The 18,580-nt window shown below is 39.8% G+C and overlaps 1 protein-coding gene across 2 annotated transcripts in view; it reads right to left on the reverse strand.

Annotated features, from left to right (window-relative positions):
- The window catches only part of STYK1 (serine/threonine/tyrosine kinase 1), a 55,300-nt gene extending 36,996 nt beyond the window's left edge, over window positions 1–18,304 (reverse strand). Inside the window, exon 1 of one of the 2 annotated variants that reach the window (XM_019038003.4) lies at window positions 18,024–18,304. Coding sequence is in view for 1 of the 2 variants with exons in the window: in XM_019038002.4 (XP_018893547.1) it covers window positions 17,574–17,625 (52 nt within the window). In the remaining variant the exon portion in view is untranslated. Of the gene's footprint in view, window positions 1–17,573; window positions 17,936–18,023 lie in introns of those variants that run through there. The other variant, XM_019038002.4, reaches the window with a different exon arrangement.
- Between the last annotated feature and the right edge of the window lie 276 nt (window positions 18,305–18,580).

The raw sequence follows: 18,580 nt of genomic DNA on the forward strand, positions 1-18,580 counted from the left end.
TTTTTTCTTCTCAGTTGACTAAATTGTTGATAGGGTTTGGCTATGTCCCCACCCAAATCTCATCTTGTAGCTCCCATAATTCCCATGTGTTGTGGGAGGGACACAGTAGGAAATAACTGAATTATGGGGGCAGATCTTCACCATGCCATTCTTGTGATACTGAATAAGTCTCGTGAGACCTGATAGTTTTAAAAGTGGGAGTTTCCCTGCACAAGCTCTCTCTCTTTGCCTGTCGCCCACAGGCAAAAGACATGGCTTGCTCCTCCTCTTTGCCTCCCACAATGATTGTGAGGCCTCCCCAGCCATGTGGAATTGTAAGTCCATTAAAGCTTTTCTTTTGTAAATTGTCCAGTCTCAGGTATGTCTTTATCAGCAGCATGAAAATGGATGAATACAGGGCTGAGTGCAGTGGCTCACGCCTGTAATCCCAGCCACCGCACTTGGGAGGCTGAGGCAGGTGGATCACGAGGTCAGGAGATAGAGACCATCCTGGCTAATATGGTGAAACCCTGTCTCCACTAAAATACAAAAAATTAGCTGGGTGTGGTGGTGGGCACCTGTAGTCCCAGCTACTTGGGAGGCTGAGGCAGGAGAATGGCATGAACCTGGGAGGCGGAGCTTGCAGTGAGCCGAGATCGTGTCACTGCACTCCAGCCTGGGTGATAGAGTGTGACTCCATCTCAAAAAAAAAAACAAAAAACAAAGGATTAATACAATTGTTTTTCTCCATTTTGTCTTCTTGCCACTCTTGATACACATGAGGGGATCTAAGATAATTTCTAACAGCCTGAGACTCCTTGGGAAAAACAGAGGAGTTGCCACAGATCCTGTTTTGGAAAAAAGCGTCTGTTTTCCTTATGAAACCACTAGAATTGAAAGGGGATAAATAAATCCCTCTCAAAATCTAATGCTTTGTTTCATTTTGTATTGTGTTATCTGACAGTTTTGACTTTTGTGGGTATCAGAAATTACTTCTTATTATGAGAGAGCTTTGGTTTGTAATAACTAGGTAGGAAACATACTTTTAGGGATGGCTAATGGAAGTTATGGGGGATACTCAACTCTTGGCATGTTTGGATCAGAGAAGCATACTCTTGACCACCTGGAAGATATGGAAGTGTCCCCATTGACACACTGAGAGATAAGAGTCCCATAGGAGGTGAGCTGATTTCCTCTTTTTTGGGATCCAAGATCTGGTATAAAAATGGGACCCTTAATTTTTTGAAATCTGTTTTGCCTTCCAGCTGTGCCTGCCTATTAGGCTCTAGAAATTGCATGCTTTCCTGGCCCTCTTCCTCAAAGGGCTCTTCCCTGAAGCCAGTAATTCAATTAAGAAACTTAAAAATTGGCAAATGAAAAATCTTACAACTACTGGATCTTCTGTCTGTTGTGTATTCATATGTGTTGTATGTGTAACATTTATATATGAAAGAGCTCTGATTAATTGGTCTCAAAATAATAAGCACTTAAATATTTTGTCAGAAAAACAAAAACTGTAATGCTTTTTAGTTCATGTGGCTTTAGTAAGCTTTGGGAAATAAAGACAGTTTTAAAGATTATTGGTAAAATAAAAATGTCTTCCAAATTTAGACATTTGGTCTAAATTAGGCAGATCAGATATTAGATTTGCTAAATACTTTAAGGTCATAAACTGCTTATTTGACTTTTGAAAACTGTTTGCTATACCTGCTTTAGAGCCATTAGATTCTAGATAAGTCCTGGGGATATGTAGAATTAGACATGCCCCCTGGCAATGCTGGAAAGAATCAGACCTTATCTTGTACTTCTCTCTGGTGTCCTAGGCTTCACACCTAGTACCTAATTAAAATCACTTACTTACCAGGTTTTTCACCAAAAATAAAAGTTGCTAAGAGTTAACATTGTAACATATAATTGAGACTACTGGAAAAACAGTTTTAACATGCAAGGTGTATAAGGAAAGTGAAATGTGTTTTTGGTAAAAGATTATAAGAAGGCATGGGAATGTGAATTTTTTTAGCCTAGTTTAGAAGGCTAAGGGGTTCTAAGTTAAGTTATCCTCACTTAAAAGTTAGGATGAAGCTGAAAGTTTGAGCAAATTGTGGAAGATTTGTGAAAAATTAACCTTGTGAAGGAAATTCTGTGTGAACATATTGGCTAAAGTTAAAGGGGTCTTACTCAGTTTTTCTGTAAATTGAACATTGGAATAAAAGCACAACAGGGTGTTCTTAGAGCAGTGATCTGCTCCTTAACAAAAGTTTGTAAAGAGTTTAAAAAGGTTTATGGGAATCTTACCTCTTGGTCTAACTGCTTAAGATTGAATAGATTTGTCTATAATGTTTTATTAAGAATTGGGATTGACATTAACAGTACACTGTAAAATCTGGCTTTCTCTCTTGAATAAGATTTTTGTGTAATATTTTTAAAAACGAAATTTTGTTTGCCTTTTGAATAAACTATAAGAAAAAGAAAGGAAGGAAAAGAGACATTGTGTGGAAAGCTGTCTTCCCTCTATTAATGAGTAAAGTTTTTTATCTTTTTAAAATTTTTGAGTTATCGTTTTGGCTAAATGAATGACTTACGGTGACCTGAGATTCTATGTTTATAGTAATCAAGTGGTTAAACCTTCAATATTTGACAAACTTTCCAAAATCAAATGGTAAATTATGTCTTTTTCTGACCTAATTAATCTTTTCGTATTAGGTCCCCTAAAGTCCAGAAGAGACATATTTGGCTTAACATGGTATAAAAATCTGTAGAAATCATACAGGAAGCATTATAAAATATAAAATTGTGTTTGGCTTTCTTTGGGCTGTATTTGAATAAATATGTTCTTGGTTATGTGTCCCAAAATTATGGGAAACTCCTATAATTCTAATATGACTTAGTATGTTATTAGTAATTATAATTGTTACATAATATTATTGTGTGCCACAGAGGTAACCATATTTCCTTGTCAATCATGTCTGACTGTGGCTGCCCTAAGACTTTCTGTCATTCACAGACAACTGTTGTCTTGTTTTGATCCTCTTTTAAAGGTGCCTTATAGTCAGTAATAGGATTTGACAGGTGCTCTTGAATGCAGGTTTCTGATAACTTTGGAGATTGTGACATTAGGATAGAGGAGAAAACTTTCATGATTCTCATGGAGAGCTGAAATGTTCATGAATATCAAACAGAACAGGAGTTAACTGCATGGACTGAACTAATGAAAGACTGAAATAATCCTTTTATGACTTTTTGCTTAAAACATTGCTAATTCTTTGTTTTTCAGAGTCAAGAACATTTTTGAGTTATCTGTAGCTTGTGGCAATACTCCTGTAAACAAAATTTTAGAGCATATTTCTCTCTATCTGATTTCTCCAGAATTTGGAAACTATTTGTGAGTATGCTTAACTTACGGCAATATAGTTATTTGCATAAGTGCAAAAAGAATGCTTTCTTTTGCAACAGGACACAATTGGATAAACTGTTTTTATTACCAAGTCTTTGACTGAAATAGAGTGCTTTCCTTTGAGGAATCAAACTTGACTTACAGAGCCAATAAAAGCTCCTTGGGAAAACTGGCCTCATACCTTGTCTATGTAGTCCCTGTACAGGGTTCCTGTAAGTGAAGAATGTCATTTTCTGACGGGCCCAGGAGCCCCAAGTTATCTTGGGACCTCAAGAGGAGGGGAATTTATCCAACTCCTAGGTATTTTATGGTACAAAACCATGGCTGAGCTCAAGGAGTTTTTTAAAAGTCTTATCTGAAATTACTTATGGAATAAAGTTTCATCAGAGCTAATTTAAAAAGAATCTATGTGAAAAATAATTATTCTTGCTGAACTTCATATAAATAATCAGGCCAAGTATAATACTAAAGCTTATTTATGCAAACAAATCAGTTCTATTATGATTTGTCTTTAGTAAAAATGAGGAGATAGAAAAATTATGTTTCAAGAACTACGGTACACCTGTTGTTAGATTCTAGTCCCATCAGTTTTTAGTTTTTTTCTGCAATTTAGACTGACCCTGCTTATTCCTGTAAATCAACCAGTGATCTCTGACTGCAGCTCAGAAGAAACAAGATAGATGGGTAATATAAAAATCTGGATCAGTATTCTAATTCTGGGCAAGTACTGGAATCAGTTAGTGACCCCGTATCATCTTGGTTCTAACAGTTGCCCACTTCACAAAAAGCCTTGTTAGTTTACTTAGGATAGTTTTGCTTATTTGGCTCTACTCTTGCAGAATATATTGCTTTGTACCCTTTGTGTAGGAATGCAGTATAAGCTTACTGAATGTTTTCTTAAATTGAACACTTATTAATCTTCCAGATATTACCTTTTGTGGGAAATCAAGAGTTATGAATGGCCCTCTCCATACTGATACTTTCTGACCAAGCTTCTCTCTACCCTGAATACAAAAGACACTAATAGTTAGGTATCAATATCATTGCCACTATTCAGCTAGAAGAAGTTACAGAAGATGGATCGTCATCCCTCTACAACCCTTAGGATTAAGGGTCCCCTTGTAAAGGGGAGGAGGGAAATATGTTAGAGGCATTTGAACCAAAGCAGCTCCATCTTGAATAGCAACTGGGTAAAATGAGGCTGAGACCTACTGGGCTGCATTCCCAGAAGGTTAGGCATTCTTAGTTACAGAGTGAGATGGGAGGTCAGCCCAAGATACAGGTCACAGTGACCTTTCTGATAAAACAGAATGTGGCAAAGAAGCAAGCCAAAACCCACCTAAACCAAGATGGCCACAAAAGTGACCTCTGGTTGTCCTCATTGCTCATTATACACTAATTATAATGTATTAGCATGCTAAGAGACACTGCCACCAGTGTCATGACAGTTTACAAATGCCATGGCAACATCAGGAAGTTACCCTATATGGTCTAGAAAGAGGAGAAACCCTCCGTTCTGGGATTTGCCCATCCCTTTCCCTGAAAACTCACGAACAGTCCACTGCTTGTTTAGCATATAATCAATAAATAACTATAAGTATACTCAGTCAAGTAGCCCACACCGCTGCTCTGCCTATGGAGAGCATTCCTTTATTCCTTTACTTTCTTAGTAAGCTTACTTTCACTCTACTCTATGGACTAGCCCTGAATTCTTTCTTGAGTGAAGTCCAAGAACCCTCTGCTGGGGGTCTGAATTGGGACCCCTTTCCGGTAACAGTCTGACCTTTACTTTTTGAAATGAAATAATAAAAACGTCTCAAGAGAAAAGTAATCTGCAAATCATAACAGGAGGAGAAACATCATGAGTTTACGACCAAAATTCCCGAGGAAAATCCTGAAAAGTTTTTGCCTAATTTTTATTTACATTAAACAACAAACATATATTAAGTGCTGTTAACCATTCCTTGCTACTCCTCCATATGTCCCCTCTAACATATTTTTGGACCTTTTCCCAGGACCCAAGTAAGATGGCAACATTTAGATGTTATATTCTCGATCCGTATCATCTCTTCCTCCTCTTGCACAAAACCCAGACTCGTCACACATCGGCATGGAGCACAGTCCAGCCAATAAACCAAGTGAAGCAATCTGCTTTGGAATCCACCCTGCTCTGCTATTCCTTAACTGATATTTGTCTTTAACACAAACTTCCTTGATACTGGTTTTGATTCCCACTATTACCTAGTACAGTTTATGGCACCGGTTATAACAGCAAACATTTATATAGTGGTAGTCATGTGTTTGGCACTCTTCCAAGCACTTCACAAATATTTAGTCATTTAATTCTACCAGATGAAGAAACTGGGGCACAGAGAGAGGTTAAGTAAGTTGCTCCAGATCACACAGCTAGTAAGCAGTGAAGATGGGTTCCAACCCAGATCATTTGGCTTAAAAATCTGTCCTATACTGTTTGTCCAGTAAATTCTCAAAAACTAGTATTTTTTTGCAAAATTAGAATTACCTTTAATATTACTTGTGTTTTTTAAATTGAGATATAATTCATATACCATAAAATTTACCTTTTTAAAGTGTGCAATTTAGTGGTTTTATTATAGTCACAAAAGTATGCAACCATCACCACTATCTTATTTTAGAATATTTCCATTACCCCAGAAAGAAACCCCTACCCAATAGCAGTCATTCCCTACTCTGCTCCCTTCCCCAGCCCCTGGCAATCATGAATTATTTTCTGTCTTTATGGATTCGCCTATTCAGGACATTTCATATAAATTCACTCACACAGTATGTGGACTTTTGTATCTGGCTGGCTTCTTTTACTTGCAAATGTTTTCAAGGATTATCCATGTTGTAGCATGAATGAGAACTTCGTTCCTTTTTGAGGCTAAATAATATTGCATTGTATGGATATATACAGAGATTCTGTTTTAGCCATTTATCAGTGGGTGGGCATTTGGATAGTTTTCACTTTTTCACATTTATAAAAAATGCTGCTGTGGACATTCACATACAAGTTTCTGTGTGGACATGTTTACTTTTTCCTTGGTATATATGTAGGAGTGAAATTGCTGATATGGTAACTCTATGTTTAAATTTTGAGGAACTGACAACTGTGTTTTAAAGTGAGTGCATCACTTTATACTCCCACCAGTAATTTATAAGGAATCCAGTGTCTCCACATTCTTGACAAACACTTCTTGCTTTTTGTCTTTTTTACTGTAGCCCAACTAGTTGGTGTGAAATGATATCTCACTGTGGTTTTGATTTGCATTTCCCTGATGATAAATAATGCTGAACATCTTTTCATGTGCTCATTGGCCATTTGTATATCTTCTTTGAAGAAATGTACATTCAAATCCTTTACCATTTTTTTTTGATTGGGCAATTTGTCTTTTTATTGTGTAAGTACCCAGTATATAGTCCAGAAACTAAACCCTTATTAGATATATCATATGCAATATTTTCTTCCATTCTGTATGTTGTCTTTTCACTTTTGATAATGTCCTTTGAAGCATAATAGTTTCTAATTTTGACAGTTTTGTGTTTGATTGCTAGTGCTTTTGATGTGTGTCTAAGAAACCATTGCCCAACCAATATCACAAAGATTTACACTTACGTTTTTCCTAAGAATTTCATAGTTTTAGTTCTTATATTCAGGCCTTTGGTTCATTTTGAATTAGAGGTAAATGTCCAACTTCATTCTTTTGCGTGTGAATATCCAATTGTCCCAGCATAATTTCTTAAAGACAATCTTTTTCTGCTCTTTATTATGATTAAAGATAGTCTTTTCAGCCTTATTATTATTAGAGATAATGTCTCACTTTGTGACCCAGGCTGGAGTGCAGTGGTGTGATCAGAGCTCATTGCAGCCTCAAGCTCTGGACTCAAGGGATCCCCCTGCCTCAGCCTCCCAAGTAGCTGGGATTATAGGCACGTGCCACAGCACGCAGCCCACACAATCTTGACTACTGTAGATTTTTAGTAAGTTTTAAAATCATTAAAACTTACAGGCGCGGTGGCTCATGCCTGTTATCCCAGCACTTTGGGAGGCCGAGGTGGGAGGATCATGAGGTCGGGAGATCGAGACCACAGTGAAACCCGTCTCTACTAAAAATACAAAAAATTAGCCAGGCGTGGTGACAGGCGCCTGTAGTCCCAGCTACTCCGGAGGCTGAGGCAGGAGAATGGCGTGAACCCGGGAGGCAGAGCTTGCAGTGAGCCGAGATCGCGCCACTGCACTCCAGCCTGGGCAACAGAGCGAGACTCCGTCTCAAAAAAAAAAAAAAAAAAATCATTAAGTGTGATTCCTCCAACTTTGTTCTTTTTCAAGACTGTTTTGGCTATTCTGACTCCCTTGTGTTCTCATAAATTTTAGAATCACTTTGACCATTTCGGAAAAAAAAAAAAGGCTGGAATTTTGATAGGGATTATGTTGAGTATGTAGATCAATTTGGGGCGTACCACTATCTTAACAATATTAAGTCATCCCATTTAAGAAAACAATATGTCTTTCCATTCATTTAGGTCTTCTTTAGCTTCTTTCAAGGATACTTGGGCTGTTTTGTAGTTTTTGGTGTACAAGTAACATTTGTTGACAATAAACTTTATAGTTCCATGGCCTTTAAAGGTTAAACCAGAATTTGTGTGTGATTTGGTGAGACCACAGAATGTTCTGTCTCCGAAAGAATCTGTCCTAGAACAGGTCGGGCAACAAATGCCTCCCAGACCCAGAGACTAGCCAGAAATGCATTCTATGTGAAGCAGCATGGTGTAATACAAGGCCACTGTTGATCCTTCTCATACCTGGATAAGTAGACAGAATATAGGGCACTACATTCTGTAGTTGTCTTGGTGTCAGAACCCAGCTCATTTTCCCCTGACAGACCACAAGGGATGATCTAAATTTCTCAGGTTGTCATGAATTGCAGGGACAAGAGAGTGTGTCCAAAGAATCCGCATCCCTAACTTCCTATTAATATAAATACTTCTATTTATCCATCCTCCTACAGAGACCACTGCTCCCTAGGCACCCAAAATATGTCTGACTGAGATTCTAGTAAAAGTCCACAAAGATGCAGCCCCCAGTATCACCTCTAAACCCTAAACTCAGGTGTAAAGATGCTAGTACATCTAGCACAGAACAGAGAGTTCTATGCCAAGGATCAATGAACTTCTTTTTGTGAGCAATCGATCTCACACACTATCTGAATATTTATAAACCCACAACCTGTCACTAGTTATGTCTTGCTGATACTGCCAAATCTTTATTGTCCGTCTGTTTGTAGATATCCTAAGGTCATACTTTTATGACCTTAGTTCAAGTGAGCCTGTCTCTATTTCCTAGTAAATGTTAACTCAGCAAATTAAGAATAATTTGTTTTAATGTTAGCCCCCAAAAAAGCAGACTTGGAAAAATGATTTTGGTGTGGGAGGGGAGATTATAATTGTAGTTATAAATCACTTTAGGTTTACCTACACTCCTTTTTTTCTAATGCTGCAAAACTGGAATATTTTTCAAAATTATCCCCATTTTTGTAATAGGAAATCATTTCATAATAATTCATGGCTATTTTACCTACTTCATATTGCATGTGGAAACCAAGTTTAAGTGAAAAGGTGACATGCATAAGTCAGAAAATGAATCAGAGATCTAATCAGATGTGGGACCTTCCAATCATGAATCCATTAATTAGACTGTCCCTAAGTATGAAACATGGGTGAGGAAAAGAGACAGAGAGTGAAATCAAGGTCACTTGGGGTTATGGGAGCTGCTTGGGCTTCAAGAAAGAATGCAAACACAGCAGGTTCAACTCTTAGTGTCAGAAAGCCATGCCATTCACACACTGTAAATGAGGTAACCATCCCATGCCTTCTGTGCCACTATGATCACACCTCCCTGTTACAGAAACAAAAAACATAAGAACAGCAACCCTGTTGTCTATTTCTTGATCTCTTTGACAAATACACTATGAAATGCAGCACATGCTTCACAAATGCTGTAGAATGCCCTATGTGTACAAGGGTGCTTTGAAAGCAACAACAAAAACCTAACTTCCAAATTTACTGGTGGGGGAACTAAGGCACAGAGTTCAGACACCTCCCAGCAGTTAATTAGCAGCTAAGCATTGTGTGTTGAATCTCCATCTGATGCTCTTCCCACTACACTTTCCCACCCTTCATAAGGCTGACTGGATATTCCATCTATTTTTTTCAGTTGAGTTTTGTAGGGATGAGAACGAGGAAGAAGATCCTGGCCCTTGCAATTCACAATGTGCATACACTGTCACAGTTTCTTCTGGGACTTTGGGATGCACATGTGTCCAGACTAGCCTCTGCCAATCTCTACCAGATACATGAAGGCTACAATATTTATATCCCAGCTGTGTTTTCACTGATGGAGCTTTAAGAATATTCTAATTAATACTCTGCTTCCTTTTTCTTCCTCAGCCAGAACTCACTCTGACTTATACTAAGATATCAGCCCCAAGGTAAGTTAAAGGAGTCAGGCCTTGAGCCCTGTGAGGAAAGACCACAGAAGTAGGAGTCAGGGAAGCCATGTGGTTTCACATCAGATGGGCTGGATTTGTGGAATCTGCGAATAAGTCTTATAGAATAAATCTGACCACAGGGAAGTCAGGATCAATTTTCAGCATTCCGTTTGCCTCTCTCCTCCTTCCTTAAGCCAAACCTGTTAATTCTACCACTAAACAAGTCCTTTCTTGCTGTTATAGCTTCTAACTGGCCAGAAGTGGTACTAAATTTGGGCCCAGGCTGAAGAGGTGTCAAAGAGCATGTAGGTGAGGGTCAACCAGGAGCTTTTCCTGTCTAAGTGAAGCCAGCCTGATCTGACTTAACAGAGACTTTGGAGAAGTTGATTTTAAGCCTTTTTTCACTGACACAAACTAGGGGTGACTTGACATACAATTGGTCCCGATAGCTGACTATTGTCAGAAAAAATAAGTACTTGAGATCAACTTCTCTAAACACCAAATTAGCACCTTTGGCAAATATTTTTCACCACTTATTTGGTAGCATAATATGAATATAACATAATACTGTCTCCTAAAGTTATCCAACACAAACCCTGCATTCATCTCCCACAACATAGTACATCTGGTTAAATCATTCAATGTCTGAGTGTACAACTAAAACCAATCATTTCAAGGCTTTTTCCAGAAAGGCACCTGACTTCATATGTGGATATTACATGTTGATATGATTTGGCTCTGTGTTCCCACCCAGATCTCATCTCAAATTGTAATCCCCGTAATCCCCTCATGTCGAGGGAGGGACCAGGTGGGAGGTGATTGGATCATGGGGGCGGTTTCCACCATGCTGTTCTCGTGATAGGAATAAGTTCTCACGAGATCTGATGGTTTTATAAGGGGCTCTTCCCCCTTTGCTTCCTTCACACACTTTCTCTCACCTCCACCATGTAAGACGTGCCTGCTTCCTCTTCTGCCATGGTTATAAGTTTCTCGAGGCCTCCCTAGGCAGAGGAACTATAAGTCAATTAAACCTCTTTTCTTTATAAATTACCCAGTCTTGGGCAGTTCTTTATAGCAGTGTGAGAAAGGACTAATACACATGTGTATTACTGAGATTTTTCTATAACCACAATGCATAGTTTGAAACATGTTTTTTCCCTTAAACCTTTGGCATCTACTACTGTGTCTTACTAGAATTCTAACTTAGCCTAGAATTATATACATAATTTTAATTTAGATCAATATTCTAAAAATACCATATTCCTATATATTGTTATCTAACAATTTTTAAAAATACCCTTAAATGTATAAAGATGGAGCTAGTTATTGAGGTTATAAAGGTTAACAGCTACAGAGGAAAAAACTAAAACAGGTTTCCTTTTCATTTTTTATTTTAGCCAGTAATTTAAAGCATAAAAATATAAATTTTGGGTCATAAAAGTTAAAACACTACCTTCGATTTGCTCTGACCATGGCAATTGTTAAGAATTAGCTGTCAGCTGACCTCCGTCGCTGACTTCTGTAATCCCAGCACTTTGGAAGATGAAGGCATGAGGATCACTTGAGGCCAGGAGTTCCAGGCCAGCCTGGTTAGCCAGGGTCTTCAGCAAGACCCTGTCTCTTTAAAAAAAAAAAAAAAAATACAAAAATTAGCTGGACGTGGTGGTGCACGCCTGTAGTCCCAGCTACTGGGGAGGTTGAGATGGGAGGATCACTTGAGCCTGAGAGGTCAAGGCTGCAGCAAGCTGTGATCATCCCACTGCACTCCAGCCTGAGCAACAGAGTAAGACTCCATCTCAAAAAACAAAACAAAACAAATTAATATTCCTGTTGATATTCCTTGTTGTCACTATGCCAAGAAGGGTTATTATGAATGAGAAATATGAGAAAACCAATTGAGATGGCTTTCAGGGAAGCACATAATGCTCAGAAGCTTGGATATGACTTAGACTGCTGGGGGCTAAGGAAAGAGTGAGCATCAGGAAATGTTTGTGTTTCCTGAAGACTCACCCTTAGGAGGTAGTATTCACAATATGATATGGCTGAACTCTAACTGCCCAATTCAGCAGAAGGTATAGGGAAGAAAAGCTAGTGAAGAAGGACACCTGGGCTGAGGAGGTGAGAACAACTGCAGGAAATGAGGCTTTAAGCCAACGGATGGATAGAAACCCCTTACTCCATCCCCATTATCCTTTCTGTTTCCAGAGGTGACTGTCTCCTCTAAACTCTAAACTATCTTATTATTATTCTGGTTAGAAATCTCAAAGAAATTCTGAGAAGTTCAACAATAAAATACTTTTTTTTTTTAACCTGGAAGAATCTCCAGCAATTTCCCAGTCAACCTCTACCCTTCATTTTTCAAAAGGAATAAAAATAATAATAAAACAACTAAGGACCCCTGAGGTAGGTGCCTTGTTGTTTGCTCACAAAGAGAGAATCAGAGCTTAAAAAGGATTTCAGGTCCCCCAGACTGAGAGAGGACTCTGTCCACTCTACACTGATGTCTGTGTAATTTGCTGCTGCTGCTGCTGTTTTTTCTTCTACTTCTTCTTCTTTTTTTTTTAGACAGAGTTTCACTCTTGTTGCCTAGGCTGGAGTGCAGTGGTACGATCTTGGCTCACTGCAACCTCCGCCTCCCAGGTTCAAGCTAATCTCCTGCCTCAGCCTCCCGAGTAGCTGGGATTATAGGCACCTACCACCACACCTGGCTTTTTTTTTTTTTTTTTTTTTTTTTTGTATATTTACTAGAGATGGGGTTTCACCATGTTGGCAAAGCTGCTCTCGAACTCCTGACCTCAGGTGATCCGCCGGCCTCAGCCTCCCAAAGTGCTGGGATTACAGGTGTGAGCCACTGCACCCAGCCGTAATTAGCTTCTTTACCTTTGTGCACATTCATTCCCTTCTACTTTCACTTTCTCCAGTTAGAAACTATGCCAAGACATGATATCTAATACCCAACCTACTTATTCAGTACTTAACCAGTTTGCCTATTATTAACTGTTTCTTCCCAACAAGACCGTAATTTCCTGGAGAGCACAGTCAGCTTCTTTAGGTCCCTCATTAGCCCAGCCCAGAAGTAGGCACAGAACAGTAGCCACATCTAAATTCAGAAAGCATGTTGGAGAACTAGAGACTGGCTGAGCCTGGGCTGGTGGGGAGGACAAAAATGAAGTGGCAAAGGAAGAAGAAAAAGCATGAAACCTTCATGAGAATAAAAGTTTAGGGACCAGCTATTTTGTTCATTGCTGTATCCCTAGCACCAAGAGCAGTGTCTGGCATATATCAGAATTCATATGATTGTTGAATAAATAAGTAGCTAATTCATCTATGAAAATAGCACTAGATCTGCAAGAAATTTTTATAGAAAAATAACCTATAGAAACTAATGGGGCATAAAGGATTAAGCTATAATACTAAAAGTACAAGGGGGAATGGGGAGTAGTTTTTAACAGTGTATATAGCAAGTACATGGTACCCAGGTTTCTGTTCAATAGGGACATATTTTTTGTTCCATCATTAAGCAGATTGTTTTTCTTCAGAAAAAAGATTTAAAGTTCTTTGCTTTCTATACACAGCAGGCAAAACATTGAGCCTTCAGAATAAAAATAAGATAATATACTCAATAAAGAACACCATGTACAAAAATCAACTCAAAATGGATTAAAGACTTAAATGTAAGATCTGACACTGTGAAAGTACTAGAAGAGAACATAGAGAAAATGTCCATCATATTAGGCTAGGCAATGTTTTTTTGGACATAAACCCAAAAGCACAGGCAACAAAAGCAAAAATAGACAAATGGGGTTACATCAAACTAAAAAATTTCTGCACAACCAAGGAAAAAATCAAGAGAGTGAAGAGATAACCCATGGAATGGTAGAAATATCTGAGAAGTGATTAATATCTGGTAAGTGATTAATATCCAAAATGCATAGGGAACTAAAACAATAGGGGGAAAACAAATAACTGTATTAAAAATGAACAAAGGACCTGAATAGACATTTCTCAAAAGAAGACACACAAATGACCAACACATATGTGAAAAAATATTCAACATCACTGATCATCAGGGAAAATGCAAGTTAAAACCAAAATGAGCTATTACCTCATACCTGTTAGAATAGCTATTATCGAAAAGATGAAAAATAAGTGTTGGAGAGGATATAGAGAAAGGGGAATGCTTGCACACTGTTGGTGGGAATGTAAATTAGTACAACTGTTAGGGAAACAGTATGAAAGTTCCTCAAAAAATTAAAAGTAAACTACTATATGATCCAGCAATCCCACTATTGGGTATACATCCAATAGTGATCTGACTTTTGTATATAATGTTCTTTATTGAGTATATTATCTTACTTTTATTCTGAAGGCTCAATGTTTTGCCTTCTGTGTATAGATAGCAAGAAAATGAAATCAGTGTGTCTGATTTCAGACATATTGCTGCCTGCACGCCATGTTTATTGCAGCATTGTTCACAATAGCCAAGAGATGGAATCAATGTAAATGTCCATCAATGGATAAATGAATAAAGTATAAACACATACAGTATAAACACAATGAACTATTATTCAGCCTTTTGAAAAATGGAAATTGACAACATGAATGAACACAGGAGATATTATGTTAAGTGAAATAAGCTAGGCACGAAAAGAAAAATATCATAGGAACTCACTTATATGTAGAATCTAAAAAAGTTGAACTCATAAAAGTAGAGAATAGAAAGATGGTTACCAGAGGCTGGGGGAATTCGAGGGGTTAGAAAGATGTCAAAGGATATGAAAGGGTATGACCTTATTCCTCCTTGTTAGGAGGAATAAGGTCAAGAGTTCTATTGTACAACATGGTGGCTATAGTTAATAACTATATATTGTATTCTTGAAAATTGCTAAGACAGTAGATGTTAAGTGTTCTCATCACAAAAATATGTGAAATAATACTATGTTAATTAGCTTAATTTAACCATTCCACAATATATACATATTTCAAAACAACATGTATATGATAAATATATATATAATTTTTAATTTTTTTTAATTAAACATAAATTTTAAATATACGTATAATAAAAATAAAGAATACCCAGTTGGGAAAGCTCAGGTACAGTAGGCAGAATAATGGCTTCCCAAAGATGTCCATGTCCTAATCTCCAGAACCTATGAATATATTGATTTTTTTTTTTTTTTTGAGACAGAGTCTGGCTCTGTCGCCCAGGCTGGAGTGCAGTGGCACGATCTCAGCTCACTGCAAGCTCCGCCTCCTGGATTCACGCCATTCTCCTGCCTCAGCCTCTGAGTAGCTGGGACTACAGGCGCCTGCCACCACGCCCAGCTAATTTTTTGTATTTTTAGTAGAGGTGGGGTTTCACTTTGTTAGCCAGGATGATCTCGATCTCCTGACCTCGTGATCCGCCCACCTCAGCCTCCCAAAGTGCTGGGATTAGCAGGCGTGAGCCACCACGCCTGGCCATGTTGATTTTTAATAGCGTTGAAATAGCGAAGGGGAATTAAGGTTACAGATGGAATGAATCAACTGACCTTAAAATAGAAAGAATACCCTGGAATACTCAGTGAGTCCAGTGCAATTACAAGAATCCTTAAGTGTGAGAAAGGCAAAAGTGAGCGTCAGCATGAGAAGACATGAGAAACACTTGACCGGCCATTCCTGGCTTTGAAGATGGAGGAAGGGTCCATGAGCCAAGGACTGTAGCAGCCTCTAGAGACTGAAGGAGGCAAGGAAATTGATTCTCCCTTAGAGCCTCCAAAAAGAACCATCCATTTGGAAACCTGCCTATCCATTTTTACTTCTGACCCCCAGAACTGTAAGATAAAACTTTATGTTGTTTAAAGCCACCACCATTGTGGTAATTTGTTACAGTGGCAACAGGACATGTACACACTGAGGTTAAAAGAAAACAGAGCTGCAGAATCACATAACTCCTGGCAGATCTTCGGAGCACGTGTTGGTTGGGACTGGTTGTGAGGGTTTGGGACAGGTGGGAAATAGTTTCTGCCAGAGAAAACTGAAATACATGCAATGCTCAACTAACTTGTGCATAATTAAAGACATTAGTTGTTAAAGGGTTGAACTGTACACCCTCTCAAAATTAATATGCTGACATTCTAACCCCCAGTAACTCATAATGTAATTTTATTGGGAGATGATAGTGCAGAGATAATCAATTAAAATGAGGTAATTAGGATGGACCCTAATCCAATAAGACTAGTGTCCTTATAAAAAGGGGAAATTCAGAGACATATATACAGGGAGAACACCATATAAACATCAAGACAGCCATCTACAAGCCAAAGAAAGAGGCCTGGAATAGATGCAGGCTTCATAACACCTTAGTTTTGGATAGCTAGCCTACTGAACTGTGAGACAATCATTTCGTTGTTTAAGCCAGAGGTCACCAACACCCGGGGAGCCGACTGGTACGGGGTGCACAGCAGGAAATCAGAGGCAGGTGAGCCAGCAAAGCTTCATCTGTATTTACAGCCACTCCCCATCGCTGTCATTGCCTCCTGAGCTCCTCCTCCTGTCAGATAAGCCACGACATTAGATTTTCTTTCTTTTTCTTCCTCTTGTATTTTTGGTAGAGATGGGTTTCGCCAAGTTGCCCAGGCTGGTCTCAAACTCCTGAACTCAGGGCGATCCACCCACCAACTCCTCCTAAAGTGGTGTGATTACAGGTGTGAGCCACCGTGCCCACAAGCATTAGATTGTCATAGGAGCGTGAACCCTATTGTGAACTGCTCATGTGAGGGATATAGGTTGCGAACTCCTTATGAGACTCTAATGCCTGATGACGTAAGGTGTAACAGTTTCATTCTGAAACCATCTCCCGCCAACCTCATCCGTATCTGTGAAAAAAATTGTCTTCCACAAAATCAGTCCCTGGTGCCTGGTGCCAAAAGCCATGCAGTTTGTGGTACCTTGTTACAGCAGCCCTAGCAAACTCACACAGTAATGGAGGCACTGAAAGAAAAAGTATATGATTTTCATTGAAGCAAATACTTCATTGATGTCTCATTGAAAGACCTAGCTGCCACCTAGCTAGCTGTCAGTGGAGATTCCGGTGCATTGAGGGGGAAAAACCAGGTAGACAGCACAGAGTTCTGTTTCCAGGTGTATTTCAATTGAGCTGTGCTGCACATTACAGTAACTCGACTCCTTTATTGCCACAACTGCTTCCCACCGAGTGGGAAGGAAGTGTGGTCTCATAGGTATAAGAAACTCCAATGTGGAGAGGACCCATTACAGAAGGAAGCAACAATCGCATAAATGAAAGAAAGAAAGGGGGGAGGAAGGGTTGATAGAGAAAAATGAAAGAGGAAAAAAGACATTGAAAAGAAAACAGAGGCTAAAATGGTGAAACCCCGTCTCTACTAAAAATACAAAAATATAAATAGCCGGCCGTGGTGGTGGGAGCCTGTAATCCCAGCTACTTGGGAGGCTGAGGCAGGAGAATCGCTTGAACCTGGGAGGCGGAGGTTGCAGTGAGCCGAGATCGCGCCATTGCACTCCAGCCTGGGCGACAGAGCAAGACTCCCTCCCCCACTCCCCACCCCCACCAAAAAAAAGAAAGAAAGAAAACAGATTCAGTCAACAAAGGATAGCACATCACGCTGTACGCTTTTAAAGCATGGTTATTGATATCTTATTTAAATATCGCAACAACCCTGGAAAGTAATTACCGTATTTATGCTTTGCAGATGAGGAAGCCGAAGCTGAAAGCAATGATTCCATGGTCTGAAAGGCTATGCAGTCCTCTGACAAGTAATTCCTGTAACCTCATTCTTTCCCTTCCCCCTCTCCTGATGGCCCCCTCTCCAGGAATAAACAGAGGTCCCCCATTCCTGGGTTTTCTCATGCTTCTCTCTGCACCAAATCTGCTGAGGCAGGTTTAGTCCCTTATCGTATAGAAACACAGAAGCCAAACCCCACAAGATGCTTGTTCCGAAGAAACACAGGTTAATTACACTTGGTGATTTCTGTTTGTTCACATAAACACGCGTTCCGCTCCCAGCCTCTTCCCTTTTCTCCCTCCCCAACTGCAAAGTCCTCCCCCAGCTGCCTCGCTGCCATTCCCTTCCCACCTTCTTTACCCTCCCCGCCGCGCCCGCCCCCCATACCCCGTTCACTACCGTGTCTCTCCTCTGGTCACTCCGGTTTCAGATGGGACCGGCCCAGTCGGAGGGGAAATAATGACCGGGTTGGGTAGGGCAAGGTGTGCCAGCCTCAAGGAAATGCTTTTCAGTCCCTCCTTCCCACTGCGGGGCGTGGCTGCCGGCAAAGGATGGAGTTCGGGCGGGCTCCCGCGAAGGGAAGTCTGCGGGCTCCGAGGTTTCCGGGACTTGCCACACTCGAGCCACAGGAAACCTCTGCTGCAACTGTAAAGGCTGGACTTGTTGCTGATCTATACTCATTTCCTACTCTAGTGATTGCTAGATGTCAGGTATCACGGTACTCCAGTCCAGGTGAAAACCGTGTCACGATACAGGGCAACAGCGCCACCTCACGGCCGGCCCCGTAGCAGCGGCCTCCATTGGCGCCTAAAAATGGTCAGGATTCACATTCAGGTGGATTATTCCGCGCCAGGAACATTCTCCACCTGAAGGCTTTGCCGGGATGTTACAAGGTAATACTGACGGGACGGGAGTGGTGGCTTACGCCTGTAATCCCAGAACTTTGAGAGGCCAAG

The sequence above is a fragment of the Gorilla gorilla genome, chromosome 10, assembly GCF_029281585.2.
Source record: "Gorilla gorilla gorilla isolate KB3781 chromosome 10, NHGRI_mGorGor1-v2.1_pri, whole genome shotgun sequence".
NCBI classification, from domain to species: domain Eukaryota; kingdom Metazoa; phylum Chordata; class Mammalia; order Primates; family Hominidae; genus Gorilla; species Gorilla gorilla.